The sequence below is a fragment of the Gadus chalcogrammus genome, chromosome 23 (assembly GCF_026213295.1).
Source record: "Gadus chalcogrammus isolate NIFS_2021 chromosome 23, NIFS_Gcha_1.0, whole genome shotgun sequence".
NCBI lineage: Eukaryota > Metazoa > Chordata > Actinopteri > Gadiformes > Gadidae > Gadus > Gadus chalcogrammus.
The window spans coordinates 7545154-7568562 of record NC_079434.1 but is presented as its reverse complement, the minus strand read 5'-3'; the positions used below and the strand labels follow the sequence as shown (position 1 = coordinate 7568562).

General features: G+C 49.1%; 1 protein-coding gene across 1 annotated transcript in view; it reads right to left on the bottom strand.

The window, feature by feature from the left end:
- Positions 1 to 772: 772 nt before the first annotated feature.
- gpr158a (G protein-coupled receptor 158a) overlaps positions 773 to 23409 on the bottom strand; it is a 47364-nt gene continuing 24727 nt past the window's right edge. Inside the window, exons 4-12 of the mRNA XM_056584310.1 lie at positions 21431 to 21678; positions 19532 to 19600; positions 9514 to 9623; positions 7097 to 7335; positions 5989 to 6127; positions 4353 to 4458; positions 3799 to 3945; positions 1573 to 2982; positions 773 to 1536 (exon numbers count right to left, since the gene is read on the bottom strand). Of these exons, the coding sequence (XP_056440285.1) occupies positions 1072 to 1536; positions 1573 to 2982; positions 3799 to 3945; positions 4353 to 4458; positions 5989 to 6127; positions 7097 to 7335; positions 9514 to 9623; positions 19532 to 19600; positions 21431 to 21678 (2933 nt within the window). The 3' untranslated portion in view covers positions 773 to 1071. The remainder of the gene's footprint in view (positions 1537 to 1572; positions 2983 to 3798; positions 3946 to 4352; positions 4459 to 5988; positions 6128 to 7096; positions 7336 to 9513; positions 9624 to 19531; positions 19601 to 21430; positions 21679 to 23409) is intronic.

Sequence of the window (23409 nt, the reverse complement as noted above, 5' to 3'; positions counted from 1 at the left end):
GATATGGGAACAAGAAGCAAAGGATGATTTTACAGGCATGAGGAAGTGAAAGTGATTAGAATTGGTTAGAATACACATGTGAACGCATTCGTCAAAGCATGGAGTACTAAGTCTGAGCTGAGCAAGCAGTAGGACTTCTCTGGCTGCCGGGCTCTGCATGCTGTGTATATACCCTCTACTAGCCCGGACTACTGTACAAACAGACCGAATACAAGACCTTTCTAGTTATGTAGGCACATACAGAAGTACATCTCTGCAGACTTGGAAGCATTAGTTGAGAAATACAGTTAAATTAGGTTGAACTCAAAAGACAAAACCATTTCCCACGTCGATTTTCACAACGGGTAATGTCATGCTAAGGATGCAACAGAGAGCAATCAGGATGATCTAACTGCTAGGTGATGCTATCCCCCGCCTACACTCAATACCGTTTAGCAGGTGTTGCTAAAGTGCTATAGGCCGCTTCCTCTACAAAACAGTGCGCACTGCTGGATACACCATCGACTCCCCGACCAGAGTCCATCTGAGCGGACACAACGCTCTTTCCTCTTTACCTCTTTTCTTTGGCGCTTTGGAGTTTCCCTCCCCCCACCCCAACCCGCATATTAGCAGTATTTTGCTGTCGTTTCTGGTTATACATGGAAAAAAAAATCCACTTTCCTTTCATTGTTTTCGTGTCATGTTCCAAACCAAGCTTGGATGGTCTTGGAAATGTAAAAAAAGAAAGAAACAGTTGACAGTATAGAAATGTTTTTGGGCATTGACTGTCAAATAAAAATTTGATGGATGGAAAGTTGCATAAGTATAGACTACGAACCACCTCCATCGATACTATAAACTGGAATGCTTATTGTTATATTTTTCTTTTATATTGACCCTTTTTTCTCTCAAAATAGACAACTTCAATCCAAAACCACAGAAAGGAAGGCAACTTGTGGAGTTTCATAATCTTCTTCTTCCAAGTCATCCTACTAATTGTAAAAATTAATATTTTGGGATTCAGAAGTAAAAAAATAAAAGTAAAAAGACACACAAGAACTACATGTTCAATCGTCCATTTCGGTTTGAAGGTCACGCTGTGCTGTCCTCAAAGTCCCAAGGACAAACATCTGCCTTCTTTGGGCTGCCTGACACCTTCCCTCTGGGCTTCGGGCTGGTCTTCCTCGCTGTTGGATCGCTCAAGTCTTTCTGACCGGCCGCCTCATCAAAGTCCCATGGGCAGACTTCAGCCGGTTTCACCGTTGCCGCGCCAATGTTGACGCTTCTCAGTTTCTCCACTGCTTGTGATTGCTGCACCTCCGCCTCCCATGGACAAACCTCAACCACCTTCGGCTTGCTTGCGTGTTTCTCCAAAGAGGATTTGCCTTTTTCCTTGGCTTTCGTTCGGATTCTCTCGTCGTCTGGGTATTTCGACCTCTCCCTCGCCCTGTCTCTCTCTGCCGTTCTTGAAGACGCCGCTGGGACCTTCTTACTTAAAGGGGATTCCGTAACCATGGGAGCTGTTGGCGACCTCGCCGGCCTCTCGGTATTCACAGACTCTGAGGGATCGGCGTCAGATTCCCAGGGACACACGTCTGCTCTTGCCGTCGAATCCCAGGGACAAACATCAGCTCTTGCTATCGAGGTCTGCAGAGAGCTGTCTGTTTTGGAGGGGTCCAAATGGCCACTTTTACCCTTGCCCCCATCGGCTTGCGTCGTGGACTTCCTCTGTTTTGATGTGTCCTGCGAGTGCGCCGAATCGTCTGGGACTTGAGCTTCCTCAGCGTCCCAGGGGCAAACATCCACCCGAGAGGTTTGAGGTTGAGGGCTCGGGGCAGGCTGTCCAGGCTTTCTAGTCTGACCAGAGGGTTTTGATTCTTCCGAATGGCCAACCTCACCTCCACCCCCTTCTTCCCATGGACATACATCGGCTCGCTCCACAGTATTTCTGGGTATTTCTTTAGAGTTCCTGGGGTTGGACGGGGACAGGTCCGAAGCCTTCTGCTGCTTCTGCTGCTGCTGGGGCTTCACCGCTTTGGTTCCTGCGCCATGGTGCGTTGTGGTCTCCTTCGGCGCAATGGACACGTGCTTCTGCACCTTGTTCTCAGACGGGGTTGGGAGGTCCTCCACCTCCCAGGGACACACCTCGGACAGGTCGTAGAGCTCCTTGCTCTTGGCCGGGTCGGAGCAGATGGACGGCTGGCTGCCGCTCACCTGCTGCTTCATGATGCCGCCTTTGGCCGCCGTCTGCTTGTACTCCACCGATTGGCTGTTGATCATCTTGGGCTGGCACTCGTCCTCCGGGTCGAGGGCCGACGTCTTTGTGTCTTTGCTCTTCGGCTGGCTCCTCTTGCTGCTGTCCTCCACACTCTTCCCCGCCAAGCCCATCGTCTTTTCCTTGGCACTCGCGATGACACTTAGTGACTTCTGCAGCATGGACGTCCTCGGGTGGAGTGGCTTCTTGTCCGCCGTTAGGTTATGCGCACTGGCCGACTTGCACACCAAAGGAACCGACTCGGTGGATTCACTGGCGGCGTCCACTTTCTCGTCGGAATTCTTCCGGACCAGCTTCTTGCCCATGAGGGTGTCCAGGAGCGAGCCTTCGGCCTCGGAGACCTCCATCTTGTCCATGGCAGAGCCGTTGGAGTCCTCGCCGGGGTCCCGGACGTGGTCATAGCTGCTGTGGGACTTCTTCAGGGAGAAGACCTTGTTCTTCAGGGGCTCCTCCTTGACTTGGGTGGTCTTGCCCGGCTGGAGAGCCGGGTCGAAGGGGTTCTTCCTCAGCTGGCAGATGCTGTTGCGGTTGCTGCCATGCTCCCCCGACTCCTTGTCGTCGCGGCTGCACTGCCGGTGCACCGACTCGGGGATCTCGGTGATGCGCCGCATCAGGGAGCGGCCCAGACCCTTCTTGGAGCTCCGCTTCTTCTGCAGGTGAGGGTTGTTGGCCAGCATCTTCTTCCGCTTGTAGATCTCCAACTGGGAGTACAGCTTCTTCAGCTCCTCCTTGATATTTTTTTGGGGGGGTGGGGGAGAAATAGCAGGGGATGGGATAGAGGATAGTAAGCAGAAACAGTGTGGTCATTGATCAATTGAGGATAGATGAATCTTCTTTGAGATGTTTGAGATGCATGTTTATAAACAATACACATTAATACAAAAAAAGCCCACATTGATTGCACAGAGACATGCAGCATGTGTATGACTGCAAGAGTGACTCGATGATGCGGCATGGGCGGTATATCGAAAGCCAAGGACAGACAAGACGGTTCTGGAACAGCGTCAAAATAAGGAAACGTGAGTGTGGGTTAACGTTCACATTAGGTCTGAAACAGCCTCATAGCTCTGCTACTTCATTTATCCTCTTTTTAGCGTCCCTCGCCCGCTCGTAAGATTGTGCAGTTTATGGACTCATCTAATCAGTCCTTCAGGTAAACAAAGTGAAAGAAGCCTCGGGCATAGCCTCGGCAAAACTTTCTGAGGGTAGAGAGAGACTTGTTCAGCGCTGAACAGACAAACAGACACGTCCGCTCACGTTGGTACGCTTTTCCCAATGCCTGTCGCAAGACCTTACGCCCCCACCACCACCACCACCACCACCTCCACCACCACCACCACCACAGCCAATAATAGCACTGAGATGGACCGGTTCGTCCGGCGTCTGCAATCGAAAAAAATGCATTGTGGGCCTCACAGCCGTGAAGTGAGGTTATCACCAAAGGGTTATACATCGGAAAGGGTAGTCGACAAGACATGGGTAAAGGATCAGGGGGTACGAGGGGGGGTCAGGAATGATGGGAGTGAGGGGTTGGGGATGCTTACCCGTATGTCCTCGGGGTCCAGGCTGTGCTCGCTCCAGGCCGACGTGATGCTACTGTTGAGGTAGGACCCGGAGCGACCCATGTCCATCTCGTCCTCGTAGGCCTCGGAGGCGATGTCGTCTCTCAGGTGGCTCACGGTGAACAGGAACTGAGAGGAGGGGACATGATGGATGAGAGGCTGAAGGGTTTCTGGGTTCACACCGTAAAGTCTGCGGTCTACATGTAGGCATCCTAGAGCCAGCTACCCCCTCACGCTCCCTGAATGGAATGGATCTTAAATAAATCTCTGTTAGTTGCTTTGGATAAAAGTGTCTACTAAATTACCAAATAGTCAATAGCAGGACAACTTTCTGAACGTGGGACCTGTCTGGTTATTCAATGAAGTAAATAGAATATCTAAAACATATATCTTATACAGTATTTTCAGAGCAAAAAAGTTGAGTTGTCTGTGCGAAGGTGTGCCCACATTTGATGAAGTGAGGCTGGCCTTAGAAGAGCAGGTGAGTGAAGGGGGACCTGTTACTCTGTGTGGGGGTGCTGGTGGAGGAGGAGTACCTTGGGGACAAGCAGCAGGCCTAGCGTGACCGTGACGGTGAGGTGGGTGTGGGTGAAGAACAGCAGCAGCATCCAGTCTGGATGGAGCTCTGAAGCCAGTGTGAACCTGGAGGGGAGAGAGACATAGGGGTAGAGTGGAGAGAGAGAGAGTAGAGAGAGAGAGAGAGAGACATAAGGAGAGAGTGGAGAGACAGCGAGAGAGAGACACACAGGGGCGAGTGGACAGAAAGGCATTAGGCAGGAGAGGGAGCGGGAGAGAAGGGAAAAGAGGGGGAGAGCAAGAGAGAGAAAGAGAAGGAGACATGAATCAAGAGAGATAGAGAGAGACGGAAAATACATTAAAACACAATCTTGAAACACAAGAATCTAAATCCACCTGGAACAGGATGTGGGTCACATGGGTTCTGTGTCACAGCCTCCTGCAGCGCAACCTTTCACTACGCAATGATCCATTAAGAAACCAATTCACAGAGTACCTACCACACTACGAACCTCATAACTCAATATCATGAATCAACTCTGTTTAAGAACCATAATAACAGCTATGCCTCTGTCTCCCTGTTGCCAACACAAAACCAAACATTTATGAATAAATTACTGATTACTGATTAATGAACTTTTTAAAATGAGTGGAAAATAAATGCAAGCACTTTTTGTGACTCCATTAGCCCAGCCTTCTAGATCGGTTAGCACGAGAACACATATCAGCTTTCGTTTGCTTCGGTCTTGTCTGGAGCATTCCCGGAGACCGAGGGAGACAGAGCTAGGGGAAGCTGGGAGGAGGAGACACACTGCATTTATTTTGAGCTTAAGTGGATCTGTGTGCTCCTGTCTCGGCCAGCACATTGGATTCCGCCGCTGTTGATTGGCTGTACCTCCCTGCCAGACGGTTTAATGTTCCACACCAGCAGATCTCTCTCCGACAGCCACACTGCACCGCTATTGGTCCACAGCAACGCATGTTGTCAGCAATGTTTATTTTCAATTAGCATTTTACCTTTACATTGCTACTACCTATAGTGAAGTGAAATTGTGTAGATAGAGTCTTTTTTTTGGGGGGGGGGGGGGCTATTTGTTTAATTTAGGTACCCACATTTCCCGTATGGGATTAATAAAGTACATCTAGTCGTATTTTACAATAAAGTCTGAGGACTTTCATCAGGGACCCTAGACTGTATGTATTGTGCTGCAATTGTCCTTTATTAATCTATTGATTCATTTATCAATTGATCAATATGTCTTTAAATGTCATAATAAAGGGCAAATGCCTATCAAAAGTAACCATAGACCAAAGGGATGTTTAAATTTGACAAGCAGTGTAAGAATTTTGTTTTAAATCTTAACTGAATTAGATCTGAACTTAATTGACCAGAAAAAATAATAATATTAGGATTTATCAAGCAGTTAGCTTGCTTGCTGCTTGACATTCTACAAGCTAGACATTATTTATTTGGTATATTACTTGATGATTAAGTCGAATTATCAAAATGTGTATAAATATATTTATATACAATCTATATTTGTCATCTTATCTCTACAATAGAGGACTGAAATAACCTGCGATGCCTCTGCCCCCTGCTAGCCGTCTGGGTGTTGCTGGGAGCTCCGTTCCCAGGGGGAGGAGCTTGGGGCCTACCTGACGATGTAGAAGATGGCCGACAGGACGAGCTCGTTGTGGACCGCGCAGGCCATGTAGCGCGGCTCGTGGAACGCCGACGGGACGGTGCGCACGGCAAAACACAGGTACACCGACCACAGCAGGAACAGGAACTCAGCTGGGGACACACACATACAGGCGCTTATAGTTATGTGTGTTTTAATCAAATGCATTTTTATAAACACATTTCATTTTTGATCACATACATTTGAGATAGATATATTTATGTTGTTACCTTATGTGAGGGCTGCTCGATTATGGAAAAAATCCTAACCACGATTATTTTGGTCAATATTGAAATCATGATTATTCAAACGATTATTTTTGAGTTTCAAAACATGATGTATTTTTTCAGCATGTCTCTCACAAAATCCCTTTGTAACTGAGCTTAAAATTTCGCCTCAAATAAATACACAAAATGTTCAAAAAGAAAATGTTCAAACCAAAAATAATGTACAGATATGTATCCAACTGTTCTTTCTTTCTATAAAACAATAAAACAAAATAAAGAAATTGATTACATTAGTTTTGTGATCATTTTACGTTAAAATCTAAATCGAGATCGAAAATTCGAATGAAATTCGATAAAATGTAATCGCCCAGCCCTACCTTATGTTGCCTCAATGTAACCTGCACATTGTGTTGCAAAATAAGAGTCCAGTCATGATTCTAAAGCCTGCGCACAGAGCGCAGATTTTAGTTCATATTTGTAGCACGACCCGTAAAAATAATAGAAACCTAAGGATTTACTTGAGCGAAGCGCGAAGGTACTTTGTTGTATGTTTCTGCTCGCTTCGTATAGAACCGTCATGCGGCCTCGAAAATTCTAAATGAATGAAAAAATAATATTTAAATTGACATTAGCAGACGCTTCTATCCAAACGGTTTATGCACACAATCACACACGGACGGCGGAGTCCACCATGCAAGGCGATACCAAGCTCATCAGGAGCAGTGAGCGTCTTGCTCACTGACGCCTGGACACTCGGCTAGGAGGAGCCGGGGATCGAACTAGCGACCTTCCGGTTACCAGCCAACCCGCTGTACCTCCTGAGCCGCCGTCTCACATTAAAAGCAGGGGACCCACCGACGGCCATCATGTAGTCCCAGCGGTCCATCAGACACATGCTGAACTGCAGCCGGTCGGGGGTGTAGCCCACGTGGATGAGGGCCCCCCGGGGGTCCGGGTGCTGGCACACGGCGGAGGTCCAGGCCACCAGGAACCAGCAGACCACCAGCATGATGATGCCCAGCAGACGCAGCACCCGCCAGCTGGTCATGTACGGGACGCGCTGCGCCGTGCGCGACAGGAACACCTTCAGGACCCTGCGGGCGGAGGCGGAGGGGGATGTGGGGGGAGGAGAAGGTGAAGAAAACAGGGATTGAGTGAGAGACAGTTAGGTCGGACCTCTGTCCAGTTGGTTTCTGGGACTGCAGTATAACAGCTTGAACAGCTTGACCATGAGTATACAATTTACTTAATCCAGTTAATCAATTGAATATGGTGGCGTAACATTTTGTTGCTTCTATAGGGTGATTTACAAATCATAAACGTACCCATAAACCTTGGACTCCTACCAGTGAAACTACTAATTAAGCTGAGTAGCTCTTTTAATGACATGCACAGAAGTGGATTTCAGACCCTGGGTAACCTCCATGTAAATCGAACAGCAAATCGTTCAAAACGACTCCCAGAAAGCCCCTTTCCTACGACGACACCGGCTGTTGTTTGATCGGAGCAGAACAAGGCTTTGAGCGACGACCTCGGCGCAGCCAAACGGGGGGGGGGGTGAGCTCCTCGTTAAGCCCGCCGCCTCCACACCTGCTGGTGTGAGCCCCTCCTCTGTGTTCCTGCCCAACGAGCGGCCGTTATCTAATGGAAACGTCAACGGTCCGTGCACGTGAACTGTGCACGTGAACCTGGGCTGGGCCGCCCCGCCCTCTCGTTAACCAGGGACGTCATCTGGTGGGACGGGACCACCTGGCTGAGGGTCGGTCAGCCAACTGTCCGCCAGATAAGCTGGTTGTTTGACTCACAGCCAAAACGCCCTGGTTTCGGCCATATACTGTATATATATATTGTAGTTAATAATACATCATCAATGTATCACCTCAAGTGTGCAGTTGTCGCCATGTATGTTGGAAGGTTTGCACACGTGTTGCTATTATTGTACATTGGATGATTAACTGGGACCTAGTAAAGGTTAATGGACTTCTGTCGGATCGAAGCACACACCTCCAACTTGAATCACGATCCACTTTCCTGTTCTACCAACCGGAATATCGCCCGTACCCCCGCAAAACAAACAAGGCTGTCAATTCACGTTAAAATCTCTCTCCTGGCCCCTGGGGCCTGGCTCGCTCTGTCTGTCTGTCTGTCTGTCTGTCTGTCTGTCTGTCTGTCTGTCTGTCTGTCTGTCTGTCTGTCTGTCTGTCTGTCTGTCTGTCTGTCTGTCTCTCTGTCCCTCCGTCTCTCCTTCTCTTTTCTGTCCTCTCTCTCCTCTCTCTCTCTCCCTCTCTCTCTCTCTCTCTCTCCTCTCTCTCTCTCTCTCCCCTCTCTCTCTCTCTCTCTCTCTCTCTCTCTCTCTCTCTCTCTCTCCCTCTCTCAGTTAATCTTGTTTGGATTGACTGCCCATTGCATCTCATTGGTATGCTAGCATTGAGTATACGATTTTGTCCGGGCAGCACACTTACAAAGGTTTCAAAGGCTCTTCACCCGGCCTCCACAGTCCCACTGGGAGAATGTATAATGCGCATTGTCATTTTGCCTGATAATTTATGTTAAAACATATCTTTAACCTGACCCGGCAGTTTATGGAAACATGTTACGCTCACATAGTGTGAGCAGGTGTTCATTCATCGAGGAGAACCCCACAAGTGAGCCTTTGATAATCCTAGCAGTGGTGCTGCACCATGATGTTGCTTCCATGAGGCTCCGTCCAGCTGTGCATCGCCAGGCCATGAATCTAAAGTACCTGGATATGTACCGCACTGCACCCTGTGAGTGTATTACCGGTACAGCCTGAGTGTTTGTGTCGGTGTGTATTACCGGTACTGCTTGAAGGTGTGTGTGTGTGTACTACCGGTACAGGCCTTGGAGGGTTGGATTGTGTGTGTGTATATTACCGGTACACGCTGAGGGTGTGTGTGTGTGTATATTACCGGTACAGCTTGGGGTGTGTGTGTGTATATTACCGGTACAGCTTGAGGGTGTGGGTGTGTGTGTGAGGGTGTATTACCGGTACAGCTTGAGGGTGAGGGTGTGTGTGTGAGGGTGTGTGAGTTAGGGTGTACTTAACCGGTTACCAGATTAAGGGTGAGGGTGTGTGTGTTAGGTGTATTACCGCGTACAGCCCAGGGTGAGGGTGTGTGTGTGAGGGTGTGTGTGTTAGGGTGTATTACCGGTACAGCTTCAGGGTGAGGGTGTGTGTGTGAGGGTGTGTGTGTTAAGGTGTATTACCGGTACAGCTTGAGGGTGAGGGTGTGTGTGTGAGGGTGTATTACCGGTACAGCTTCAGGGTGAGGGTGCCGTAGACGGTGGAGAAGCCCAGCAGTCGAACCCATCTGAGGAGGATGCAGCGGAACACGCTGGGCTGGAAGTACAGGATGAGGACCTGGAACACAGAAACACACACTCGCTCACACCTCTGGAACACACCCCCCAAGAACAACACACGCTCAAACCTCTGGAACACAGAGACACACACGCTCACATCTCTGGAACACAGAGACACATACGCTAAAACCTCTGGAACACAGAGACACACACAGTCAAACCTCTGGAACACAGAGACACACACGCGGTCACACCTCTGGAACACAGAGACACATACGCTAAAACCTCTGGAACACAGAGACACACACGCTCACATCTCTGGAACACAGAGAGACACACGCTCACACCTCTGGAACACAGAGACACACACGCTCACACCTCTGGAACACAGAGACACACACGCTCAAACCTCTGGAACACAGAGACACACACGCGGTCACACCTCTGGAACACAGAGACACACACACGCTCAAACCTCTGGAACACAGAGACACACACGCGCTCACAGCTCTGGAACACAGAGACACACACACGCTCACACCTCTGGAACACAGACACACACGCGCTCATACCTCCATACTCTACACGGTGAACCGAGTCAAAGGAAGTGTCTGCATCCGTCCTCATTGGACCGCTTTCAAAACAACACAGAACTGGTTCATTCTAGTTCATGTGTACGATGGACGTCATCTATTTGTATTCATCGATGGCACTTTTTAATGACCAATTAGTCAGCCAGCCTTTAGCTGAGCTAATTGGCCAATTAGACGAAAAGCGTTGACCTTGAAATCCCTTCAAGGTCATAGCGTGTGGTTCTTCATTTCCTTTCATTCCAGCCTCTTTCTTCCTTTATACCACTCAAAGATTCTGCCATTTTAAAGCGATCCATAATTCTGTGTGATAAACACAAAAAACACAGAACACGCGACACGACACGCACAACACAACGCAGTGTGTTGGAAACGCACAAAGCGAGGTGGCGCTCAGCTGTGACACGTCCCCCGCAATCACGGCGCATCTGGCGTCCGCACACGTGAGATATCCCTGGTACAGCCGGGCGTGCAAGAGACACACATAGACACACACACACACACACACGCACACACGCTTCTGGTGTTTTTCATTAACTGGCAAGCCTCCAGGGGAGATGAATGTCTCCGGCCCAGAATGCACCTGAAGATTCCTCCACATCATGCAGAGTAATTAACGCTGTGACTGTTCCCCGCGCCACGGCAACGCTGGTACAGGCTGCGTGTCATCAGGTGGGGGAGGCGCATTGGACACGAACAACATTTTAATTCCCTGCTGGCGTTCCAACACGGCACCCTATATGAGACGGAGGATGTGTTTCTGTGTTTCTCGTACTCTAACTGCAAGAGAAAACGATTTTTGTGCGTTAAAAATAAACAAAACACCCAGAGAGAGTTGACCCAAAGGGGAGGGCAGAAAGCCATGTGTTTTTTGCCACTAAGAAACAAATCACTGAAATGGTGCCCAACCGAACACACGCAGAAACACAAACGCACAAAGACACACACAGACACACACACACAAACACACAGACAGACACACGCACACAAACACACACACAGACACACACACACAAAGCAAACACTGACTGTCTTCCAAAAAACATAAAAGGCGGCAAAAACCCATCTGAGCAGCATAATTATCTTTTGGTTGCAGATGTGCAGCGATTTTCCCTGTGGGATTGTTAATGTTAATCCGATTAGCCGAAGCATTAATTCGTTCCCTTAGGCGGTACTACTGAAGCGGGTTGCGTGGATGTTTTTTGCATGCTGGGTTGCAGTCAGTTGGGGCACGCCAAGAGCCCGGTGGGACAAGCCAAGGCCCAGTGGGAGGAGCAGGGGCCTGTGGGAGGGGCCAGGACCCAAGGGAGGAGCCATGGTCTTGCTTCAACTTTGTAAACAACGTTTACAGTAAAGTCACTTCTGTTGAGCATCTGGTCGGCTGGCGCGCACTGTAATCCTCTGAATTAGCACTAAGTCGTTGATTTGAGTGGGCGAGGTGTGAGGTACAGTTAGAAATGTATTTTAATTTGAATGTCTTTTAATTTATCTACACAATGGCATGTTTACAAAATAATAACAATTCTATTATACACTTCTGCAGAATAGACTTAACCGAGGAGAAACCCTTTTCTAGCCTCCCGAGTGAGCCTAGTTTTACTATTTACATAACATTTTCCACGTATGGTATTCACCGACTTAACCGTGCAGAGTGAAAGTAAAACAGCCTTCATAACAACAATATCCCTGTGTATATGTTATCTACTTGTCCTGTATCTCCCAGACCACACTGGGGGACCGAGGACTCGATAAAGAGCGAACCGGCGCCAAGCAACTTGCTGACGCACGTTCAGGTTCCCGAGGGACCGACCGCACACGGATGAACAGAAAAAAATAGAAGAGTAAAATCACAAGGGGACAGCAGGGTTCAAGACACACTTTTAGAAAAACAGAGGAACGGCATCTGGATCTCTGTCACGCGCCGGGTGGGCCTGGCGGCTTGGTTGGGATGTTCTGGGCTGCGTTTTAATCTGTTAAAACTGTAGCGTGTTCCACTCCCAGCTGAAAGGTTCTGGGTTCGAACCCCCAGTGTCCATTGGCCACCTGGAGGCATCCTTGAGCAAGATGCCCCCTAACCCTTACCTCAAAAACAGATGACTCACGCGTCACATCAAATTAATGCGTGGGGACATTCTAACGATATATTTGAGAGGTTTTGAAACGATGACGTCAGCGACATGAGAAGCATCCGGACTGACGCGGGGAAAAACTGCTGGTGCGTCATGACGACTCACGCCACTCACACCCTGCGTCCCTTTCGATTACCCATCATGCTTCTCACCATCACCTCCAGTTTCGTTCACCACCAGCTGGCTCCACGCCCCACCCCCGTTCAGCGGCTCCCCGAGCCCAGTGAGAGAGCGTCCTCGTGGGCATGGGGATGACGCAGCACACCCCCAGCTGTGGTTGTTCTGGCTGTGGTTCCAGGGTGAACATATATAAGGGTAATATCCAGGTAATCCAAGTAAAAAGAAATAATAAGAGTAAAAATTACAATTCATCTTTTTTGATATTTTTCATGGTTACTGATTTTTTGTGTTCATATTTATTTGTGAGTAGAGGAATTCTCACAGTAAGCTAGTCAAAGTATGAACAATTTACATTTACATAGGACATTTACAGAGCATTTCCCTCTGAATTAAGAATGTACTCTGAATCGAATGCTTGTTTACCTAACCCTTGTTTCTGCTTTGTTTTTTGATAGCATATTTCCTCTGTCCATAGGGCAACCTTTGCCCTCCTAACCGTCCCTGGAAGGAAGAATCCCTCTTCTGAGTTCCTTCTCAAAGTTTCTTCCATCTGGGATTTATAGGAGATTTTCCATGTCCTTAAGAGGATTGAGGGGAGTGTTATAATGCAAGTCTTTGAAGCCCTTTGGAGACTTATTGTGACTAAGGGCTTTACAGATGAAATGGACCTGACTTGGTGTATCAAACCCTTAACTTACTAGTTAACTGTAAGTCTTTCTTAACAAAATGGAGAAGGGTCTCACTTAGGTGGACACTGAGTAACGCAACTCCACACACATAAGGGTGTGCGGAAACACGGACACACAAGTTTGGACGTACACACACACCACAGACACACAGACACACGTAGACACAAACATACCCAGCGCCGCTAGCAATGAATCTGAGAGAGGCCCAAACCAATAGTGACAGAGCAAGAGCGATTGTGGGTAGGATTTCACCGCAGCCAAGTCCTGTCTTAAATGGCTCCGGTGATGATACCGAAGACCTACACAGAATGAGAAGGAGGTCTGTCCCGAAACAGCGTGTCAGGCGGCCTGTCAACAGCTCTCTCTGGCGACATGTCAACACACACACACACACACACGACGCGTCTGCGCACACAACTGCGAGACGCACATACAGGTCACATTGTGTTAGGGGAGCTTGTGATAATTAGCTACCGTCGGCGAGGCGAAAACGTCACGTGCACAACCAAATTACACGCCAGCAAACATGGCCGGTGGAGAGGGTTTTAATTAGAGCACGACCGGCACAGAACCGGCAACCCGCTTGTAATTGACTTTGTAAAGTGGAGGTAATAAACATGTAAATCTGTGTGTTTGAGTGTGTGTGTGTGTGGTGTGTGTGTGTGTGTGCGTGCGTGCGTGCGTGTGTGCGTGCGTGCGCGTGCGTGTGTGTGTGTGTGATAGGGTGGCACGATCAATCAATAAAGAGGATGAATGCCTCTGGGATAGATTAGCCAGGCGGAAGCCCTCTTCCTGTCAAGGTCAGAGATGCTCGGCAATCGATTAGTCAGGCCTGAAGACTCGTAGCTTCCACCCAAACGAAGACCTCACTATACCTGATGTACTTAAGTTAAACTTATCAACTACCCACTAATAGATTTCATCAGATTACATCTTACATTCAATTATTCATGATGATGATGTGATGAAGCACATGCTTTTATCTAAAGCGATGTAGTGAATTGAGATACATGTTATTAAGGAACATGTAAGGGTTAGGGGGCATCACAGGCAGAGTGTGTTAATTTGGGCTAAGGGGTCTTAAAATATAATGAATAAACTAAATGCAATTTTTACTTTGTTACCTGAGTATTTTGGGGGCAGAAATTATGTTTCCTGTTTTTCAGAGAATCTTTTTCTAAAACCCAATGGAACAAAAGTTATCTGTCCTATCGTTCGCTTTGTCTGTGAAGAGAAAGGAAAAAAGATCGGAGTCAAAACAGAACTCATCACGTTTCACCCCTGATCCACCTTGGCTGGTGGCCTCTTCATCATTATCCTCATCCTCACCATCATCATGACCACCATCACCACTTCATGTTTTTGCCACTACTGTATGATTCCAATGTTCCTGCTCATCCAGTCTTCAGGCCCCGCCCCCATGCAGCACGGTCCTCTGCGCTGCCTAGTTAGCTTGTTAGCTAGCGGCGCTTATTAGCCCAGTAGCCAGGTGGACGTTCCTACTGAGGAGGGCTTTGTTCTGTGAATATGCTCAAGGTCCATCTGTGGGGGGGCTGGGCGCGGATAGGGGGGGCGGGTTACCCATGGGGTCAAGCGTGGGTGTTGGAGGGGGGCGGGGTGGAGCTGTGGTAATCGCGACAAATGTGTTTTTATATGAGGGCGGGCGGTGGTTGGTGGCTGGCGGCTGGCAGGCCATGGTTTAATGGGTTCCTCCAGCGCGTCAGCGCTCCCCGAGGGGGGCGGGTGGTAAAATTACATCGCTCTCAGCCCAGACCGGGGACGGCGTCTCACCTGTCATCCTCCAGGACACGGCTCCCTGGGAGACGGAGCGCTGTGGAGCGTGTCCGCCGGTCGGCAGGAATCTCCATGGAACAATGTTCTCCTTGCCTCTGTCTCGTTCTCTTTCTTTTAGTCTTTCTTCTTTCCTTCCATCATTCTTTCTTTCTGGCATTTGATATTTCGTTCGGTGTATATTTTCTATCGACAAACAGAGTTCCCAGAGTATCTGTTAGCCAGGAATTAGACTCTCTTAAATTGTTTCTTTTTTTGCGCTCTACTCTCTACTCTCTCTCTCCTCTCTCTCTCTCTCTCTCTCTCTGTATCTCTGTATCTATCCACCTGTCTGTGTGTCTGTGTGTGTCTCTCTCTGTCTGTCCACCCCATCCATCCAACTGGACGGAGTGCAGCTGATCTTCTCCTCGCGGCGTTGTGTTGCGGGGGCGTCGGACGGTCATGTGACTCCTCCCCGCACGGCGAGCGGAGGTCTGACGAGCTCAGAGCCGAGGCTCCGCCACACACACACGCAGCAACTCCAAGAACTACTTAGTTCAGTGTGAAGGTGTCAGTATGGGGAGGAGAGGGAGACAGGGCGGGGGGGAGGAGGGGAGGAGAGGACAGGAGGGGGGGAGGGAGGGGAGGAGAGGACAGGAGGGGGGTAGAGGCAGACGGAGGAGGGTGTGGACAGAACAGAAGGAAAGGGAGGAAGATGGAGGCAGGGATTAAAGGAGGTGGGAGGAGAGGAGGAAATGGGAGCGAATAGGAGAGGATCAGACAGGGGAGTGGGGGGGGGGGGGGGGGAGGAGGAAAGAGAGCAGTAGCAAAGAGAGTGGAGTTAAGAGGAGAGGAGCAGGGAATACATTAAAACAGAGAAGATGAGATGAGAGGGGGGGAGGGGGGGAGGGAAGGAGACAGGTGATCGGAGAAGAGCAGGGAGGAGAGGAGTAGGAAGGAAACAAGGGAAGGAGGGAGGAGATGATGGCAAAGAAGAGGGGAGGACGGGAGAGGGAAGGAGGAGGAGGGGCGTGAGGCGGCCTGTGTGGTCTCCCGTCAGGTCAGGGCGCGGCGTCACCTGGCCGCGCCGCTCTGTAATTAGCCTCCTGGGGAGTTCTGACGTCTCGTCTGCTAACTCGCACGCCAGCCAGGGCCGGGCTCCCAGTGGAGGCAGGCCCCGGGGTCCTGAGGAGGAGCATGAAGGCAGAGGAGCCCTCACTGGGGTGGATGCCCTCTGACGGGTAGTCTGAGGTGAGCTACGATGCTAACGACAAGAGAGCGCCAAATAGGCTAGAGAAGTGAACCGGAACGCTGTGGAACAGAACAGTTCAGACTTACGTAACTTAAGTAACTTTTCAACTTTTCAAGTGCAACTGTATATATATATAATATATCTGTTGGCAAAAGACACTCTAGTCTTGTGGGACCGTGTGTATGTGCAAACGTACACACACAGAGGCACACACAGACATAGCTGTTCTATAGCCAGACAGAACACACAAGCAGTCAGGCAAGCACACACACGCACACACAAATAGCCAGGTAGGCACGCACGCACTAGCCCATCTTCTGTGAGACAGAACACACACACACACACACACACACACACACACACACACACACACACACACATAAATACTCAATCCCACCATCCACAGAATACCATCTCCACAGCAAGACAGAGACACACACACACATACACACTTTCCTCTCCACAGCCAGAAATAGAAACAGCCATCTTCGCCTGAGACGTAATTTTGTCTCTTCTTTTGTGCTCGCTTGCTGGAACACTTCCGTCTGCCTTACACAAGCACACACAAACACACGCACATATACAGAAAATGTTCTAATTTTATTCGGGCCACATTGCATGTGACACATTTAGAAGTGCAAGTGTGTGTCCTTGTGTGCATGCACACACGAGTCTGTCCTGAACAGTGGAATTATTACATAAAGATTTGCTTTGACTACTGGCTCCACAGCATGGCATATCAGTGAGCCCAGACGCTAATTCAAACTGATAATGTGCAAGCTTATCGTTGGTATAAAATATAATAAAAATGATGAAGTTATGGTTAGATATGTTTTGTGTCCGAATGCTTTTTTTGGAGAACAGTCTCTTAGTTGTTGATTTTCTCCGGAGCAGTGCAAGCTTGCTATTTTCTCCAGCCTGACCTCTGACCTTCGACCTGCCAAAGGTCTTTGTTGGCTCAGCCGTCCTGCTGGCTCCTTTGATCAGCTGACATCACCTGGCCCAGATCACATGACCAGGGAGTGGGCTAAGGTACAATCCCATTGGGGACACACACACACACACACACACACACACACACACACACATACACACACACACACACACACACACACACACACACACACACACACACACACACACACACACACACACACACACACACACACACACACACACACACACTTCTTTTTTGAGAAGACCCATTTAGAACACGTTACCTCCATGTACAAATCAAACCCATGTCTGAAGACCGCTCTGACCCGGGCGGACTCCTGCTTCACCGTAACCCCTGGGCTCCACTGAAAATGTGTCGCTCAGCCATCGGTGATCCATCAACCATCCACTTGCCGTTACATGCGCTCCATAGGGGGCAACGTCAGAAACAATCAATGCACAGAGAACGATGTCATCGCGTATGAGTGATCGTTCCCGTTTACTTCCTTCAGTTCGGACGGAGCCAGTAGCAAACCGCAGTGGACATCGTTCACTTGATCTTCAGGGCAGTGTTTCCCCAAACGGATGCGAAAGCCGACGGAACGCTCGTTAAACGCTCCCAGGAAGCTTCCGGAAGGAACAGATTGATAGTTATCTAACGCTGGTCTATAGTCGTGTCCTGTTCATTAATCACAAGGCAAGGTTAGGGAAAAGGTCACAGAGGACCTCCTTGTTGACATGTCTGGAAGCCTCCATGTACCTGACCTTCAGCCTCCTCGCCGGGGAACACACAGGGTATTTATACTCAGGGAAACACACTTGTCCTGTAACCGGCTCCCTCTTACTGAATACTGCCAGGAAACGGTCGACCCTCACTTCCTGTAACCCGAGCCTCCGGTAAACCTAGCTAAGTGTAGTATCTCACAGGGTCGAGGATTCGAACACACACATGATCAAAAGGGGGATGGGGTCGTGGTGTTTGACTTCCAGCCAAAAGGTTTTTGGTTCAATATATCTAAGTCTACATGTAGGCATCATAGAGAGGAAGGAAATCCTCTGCAAGTCTCATTGGTTAAAGCCATGTGCTTAATAGTCATAGCAAACAGAATCCTAGCCAGCTCTATTACAGACCCGCTGAACAGGAAGTTGCTCTCGGAGCGCGAGCCAACATCCTGGCTCGAACTTCTCATCGGATCCTGTTTCAGAGCGTATTAGTTCCCAGGACCTTGTTGCAACTAATTGCATTGATTAGCCCGAACTTCATCAACTGCCTTTAATTACATTCCCTCTGTGATGATCTGCTAAGCCTGCAGCCCGGCGTCGGCTCCGCTGGAATTGAATCAGCCGCAGCACAGCCACACACCCATACAGTGAAAGCCCCAGCGCTGGGCTAGCCTCATCTATAGCTACCATGGCTATGTCGAGGGCTCTGTGCTAGTCGCTGGTCTCACTATTAATGCTGTGACTCGTAAAATAATATCCATCATATGATCAATTACCTAACCATACTGGATCCCAGGTCTGTTCATGACGTAGCAGGGATGTGGTTGGAAAATGGATGCCTGTTGTTCAGACGTCAACAGCGCTGTCATCTCGACACTTCAATTCCAAGAGGACCAGAGGATTCAAACCAGCAATCATCCCCCCCCCCCCTCAACGTCTTTGAGATTCCCCATCTGAGCCGATGCCCCCGGTCTAAAAAAAGCAACACCTCGACAGCTCCAGGCGGGTGAGAGACGTTTGGGTTGGGGTGTGAACCTGTTTGTCTGCTGAGTCTGTGTCTGACAAGCCTGACAAAACAAAGTGTTGTTCGCCCACCAGGTCCATAATGCACTTTAGGAGGGAGGGATGGAGGGAGGGAGGGATGGATGGAGGGATGGATGGATGGAGGGAAGGAGGGATGGATGGATGGATGGATGGATGGATGGATGGATGGATGGATGGATGGATGGATGGATGGATGGAGGGAGGGAGGGAGGGAGGGAGGGAGGGAGGGAGGGAGGGAGGGATGGATGGATGGATGGATGGATGGATGGATGGATGGATGGAGGATGGCGGATGGAGGGATAGATTGATGGAGAGTTGATGGATGATGGGTGGAGGAATGATGGACAGATGGATGAGGAGGGTTGAGGAGGGATGGAGAGTTGATGGTGATGGATGGATGTTGGATGGATAAGGAGACCGGCCCAATGTCATCTGAAGGTCGTGCCGGCTGCCCTCCCCCCAGCGAGGGGACACATTAAGGATATGATTAGGAAGAAGAATATAGAGAAGATTATCAGCAAACATTTGAGTATTACTGCACACATGAAAGCACTCTCCCATGTGTGCACCTTCTGAGCAGAGGCATGGCTGGTAGCACACACACACACACACACACACACACACACACACACACACACACACACACACACACACACACACACACACACACACACACACACACACACACACACACACACACACAACGTACTTACAGGAAAGTACAGCAGCAGCGCTCCACACAGGATGGCCTCCAGCAGAATCAGCCCAGACGCCCGGATGCCCTGTCCAATCGAAGGGAAGCAATCAGAACGGGGCCATTCATTGGCTGTTCAGCAAAAACATGCCTCAAGTCTCAACACACACGGTCTGATTACAAGGAGCGCATACAATAGAGTGAAATATGAAGAAGGACGGCACAGGACAACATCAATCAGCCTGGAATCGAACTTAAAAGACAGTGGAGATGACGCTACGAGACATTTAGAGCACATTTAGAGCAGAAAAAACTCAATCCATACATTTCACACTCAAACAAACGGCTTAAAATATAAGCTACGACATTATAATTGCTCATGGAGGTAGATGAGTCAAAAGAAGCTGTACTGTACATGACTGACCTCCGGCCGAACCATAAATCCAAAACGTAACACTAAAATAGGAGCTAGTCCCTACTAGTTGCTAGGGGCAGTGTAAAGTGTTTAGCCAACAGACACACACTGCAATACAGCAAGGAAAGTACAACGGCGGAGAGCCAGTGAAACAGAAGTGAAATATTTAGCCCAGGGGACGTTTTATCTGGGCGCTCACCCTTTCAAAGGCATTCTGCGCACCCCTTCTGAACACATTCAACTACGTGTCTGCGCTCTGTTTCACGCAGCGCTGCAGGGGCTTTCAGAGAGAGAGGGGCCGCGGAGCCGTCCATTAGAAGGTAGGTTTAGGAGATGAATAAAGGAGGGAGCTGGGGGAGAGAGAGAGAGCCCGGCTCCCAGCCTCACAGGGAGAATGTTGATCTGTTTTGTTGGCAGGAGGGGGAACACCACATTTTGGCGCAGGAGAAAATGGAGATCTTCTCACTCAACTGTACACTATATAGAATAGTGTTGTGACTCAGAAATCATCTATTGAATTTCTGTAATGACTATACATGACAGAATATTTTATGTAAATATTTTAACTGTGGCAGGTTAAGGTTTCTTTACGAAGAAATACAAATAAAGGTTTATTCAATTCAGGCTTGGTACCAATACATATTTAGTTCTTGTTCCAGGCAGAACTGCACTTTCTCAGCCATTTCAAATTATTCCAAAGCTTTCATTGAAACTGCCCACGTACATCATCACTGTTTAATTCATTCAGAGTGCGTCGATGGCCAGAACATCATGGCCATAAGGGAGAGCATGAATTATGAGTCAGAATATGACTCATATTTAAATACCCCACACTCAGCGATAAATACAAGCATACAATGAAATTGGGCCGCAAACTGTACTTTGAAACTATAGCCGCAAGGATAAGATAAACAAAACATTGTGCGTCAATAGTTGTAATTCTATCGTGTATAAGCACTATCTTTGGAGTAGCACTTGACTCTTATTTGAACCAAAATAAACCTTGTTTCAGATTTTTCAGAGCTACTCTCCTGCACTCCAGTTAGTGGCAGGATATTGTTGGGGTCGGTTGTTTGACTCACAGCAGATAGTCACTAGTAGTTTACTGTAAATTCACTTTGGAAAAAGTATCTTCTAAATGATTTCATAGTACGATAGTAGACGAATTTGTGTGATTTGGAGGTCTCTTTGGATAAACGGGCCTAATGACTACATGGCATAATTGTTGGATTATGTTAATAAAGAAGAAGAAAAACACATAGTAATATAAGTATGATACACAAAATGAGATTGCTGCATTCAACCGATCATAAATAAAGGGTCTGGTTAGTGACTGGTTAGTTGGTCAAATAGTACGATTGGATAACAGCATTAGCTAAGCGACTAAATAGTCCAATACTAGTCTAATTGGATAAAAACTGCAAGGTTCTAAACGTCATCAAACCGTTTCCACGGTGACGCACTACCCTAGTTACCAAAGAGTAAAAAAGTAGGAGGCTGTACCTTGTTCCTGCGGTAGCGGTAGACCAGCACCATGCTGGCAAAGAGCAGCAGCATGCACATGCACTGGAAGGCCAGCACGGCCAGGCGCAACGGGCCGTCGTCGCGCGCCAGGCAGGGGGTGTCGTCCCGGCAGTACGCGCAGCCCTCCGCGCAGGGCATGCAGGCGCTGGAGGACGACGAGGGTCCGGCCTCGTCCCCCACAGGGCTGCTGTCCTCCCTCTGGGACGGTCTCCCAGCCTCGGCCTCCCCTGTGGAAACACAGGAAGAAGATCGACGTCGGCTCGATGGGTCAACTTTGAGTTTATCTGACCTTCATTCAACCTTTATTTGACATTGGCCAGTTTTTCAGCCTCCGTAGATCTTTTCTCGTAGCTCCATTTGACTATATTTGGCCATAAAGGTCGGGTGACCTTGGAGAAACAGGCCAGAATTTATCGATTTTGAAAGTATCCAAATGAACAAATCCCACCCCTGACTGATCCGATCCCCCAACACGCGGGACTAGCTCGCTTGCTCTAGCAAAAGGCCTGCCTAGCCTTGCCTTGTGGAAGACTTTGGTTGTGCACAATTAGTGTGCACAGGTAGGTAGTTAGAGAGACAAGCATGCCATCCATTAGTTTCAGACGCAATGATTGGACGGGCTTATAACAGGCCTAAGACTTCCACAGAAGACACCTACTAATATTGTTAATATGATGAAATACATTTTTCCGAAGAAGAAGGTTACTTGCGTCCTTCCCTCGGCGCGACCAGTGTCCTGTCAGCTATTAAGAGACAGATCTTAAAGTGTGAACATGAGTAGTCAACATCCGACCCCCTGGTCATGGCCGGCATGAAGTCGGAGGATCAGCCTCATATGGATGAGCAGTGGATATCGCTTAGCCCAGGAAGCTAAAGCACACAGAAACATACTGCGCTGCAATATATTGTTAAACCAAGGACATGCTAGGATAGCGCTATTTGCATGTTCTAACCTTTCTTGATTGATACAAAATATGGTGGTGGTGGTGGTGGTGGTGGTGGTGGTGGTGGTGGTGGTGGTGGTGGGGGTGGTGGTGGTGGTGGTAGAGGTTGTGAGGGGATGGTTAGGGTGAAGTGGGTCTATGGTGGTGATTGTGAAGTGGGTCTATGGTGGTGGTGGTGGTGAAGTGGCTCTATGGTGGTGGTGGTGAAGTGGCTCTATGGTGGTGGTGGTGAAGTGGGTCTATGGTGGTGGTGGTGAAGTGGGTCTATGGTGGTGGTGGTGAAGTGGGTCTATGGTGGTGGTGGTGAAGTGGGTCTATGGTGGTGGTGGTGAAGTGGGTCTATGGTGGTGGTGGTGAAGTGGGTCTATGGTGGTGGTGAAGTGGCTCTATGGTGGTGGTGGTGAAGTGGGTCTATGGTGGTGGTGGTGAAGTGGCTCTATGGTGGTGGTGGTGAAGTGGCTCTATGGTGGTGGTGGTGGTGAAGTGGCTCTATGGTGGTGGTGGTGAAGTGGCTCTATGGTGGTGGTGGTGAAGTGGCTCTGTGTGGTGGTGAGTGGTCTATGGGTGGTGGTGAAGTGGCTCTATGGTGGGTGATGGTGAAGTGGGTCTATGGTGGTGAGTGGTGAAGTGGCTCTATGGTGTTGTGGTGGATTGCTCTTGGTGGTGGTGGTGAAGTGGCTCTATGGTGGTGGTGGTGAAGTGGGTCTATGGTGGTGGTGGTGAAGAGGGGGTGTGATGCTAGGTTGGGTGGGGTGGGGGTGGTCATGATTGTGGGGGTAATGGTGAGGTGTTAGAGTTCGTAGTGGTGGGAGGATAGTGGTGGTGTTGATGGTGGTGGTGGTGGAGGTGGTCGTGGTGGGTGGTCGTGGTGGGTGGTGGTGGTGGTGGTGGTGGGTGGTGGCGAAGGGACTGCTGGTGCTGCGGTGGGGGGGGGGGGGGGGGGGGGGCTGACGGAAGTGATGGACGGGTGGTTTAAATGTGTTAGACTCAGAGGTTCAGAAGATCCCAGGAGGT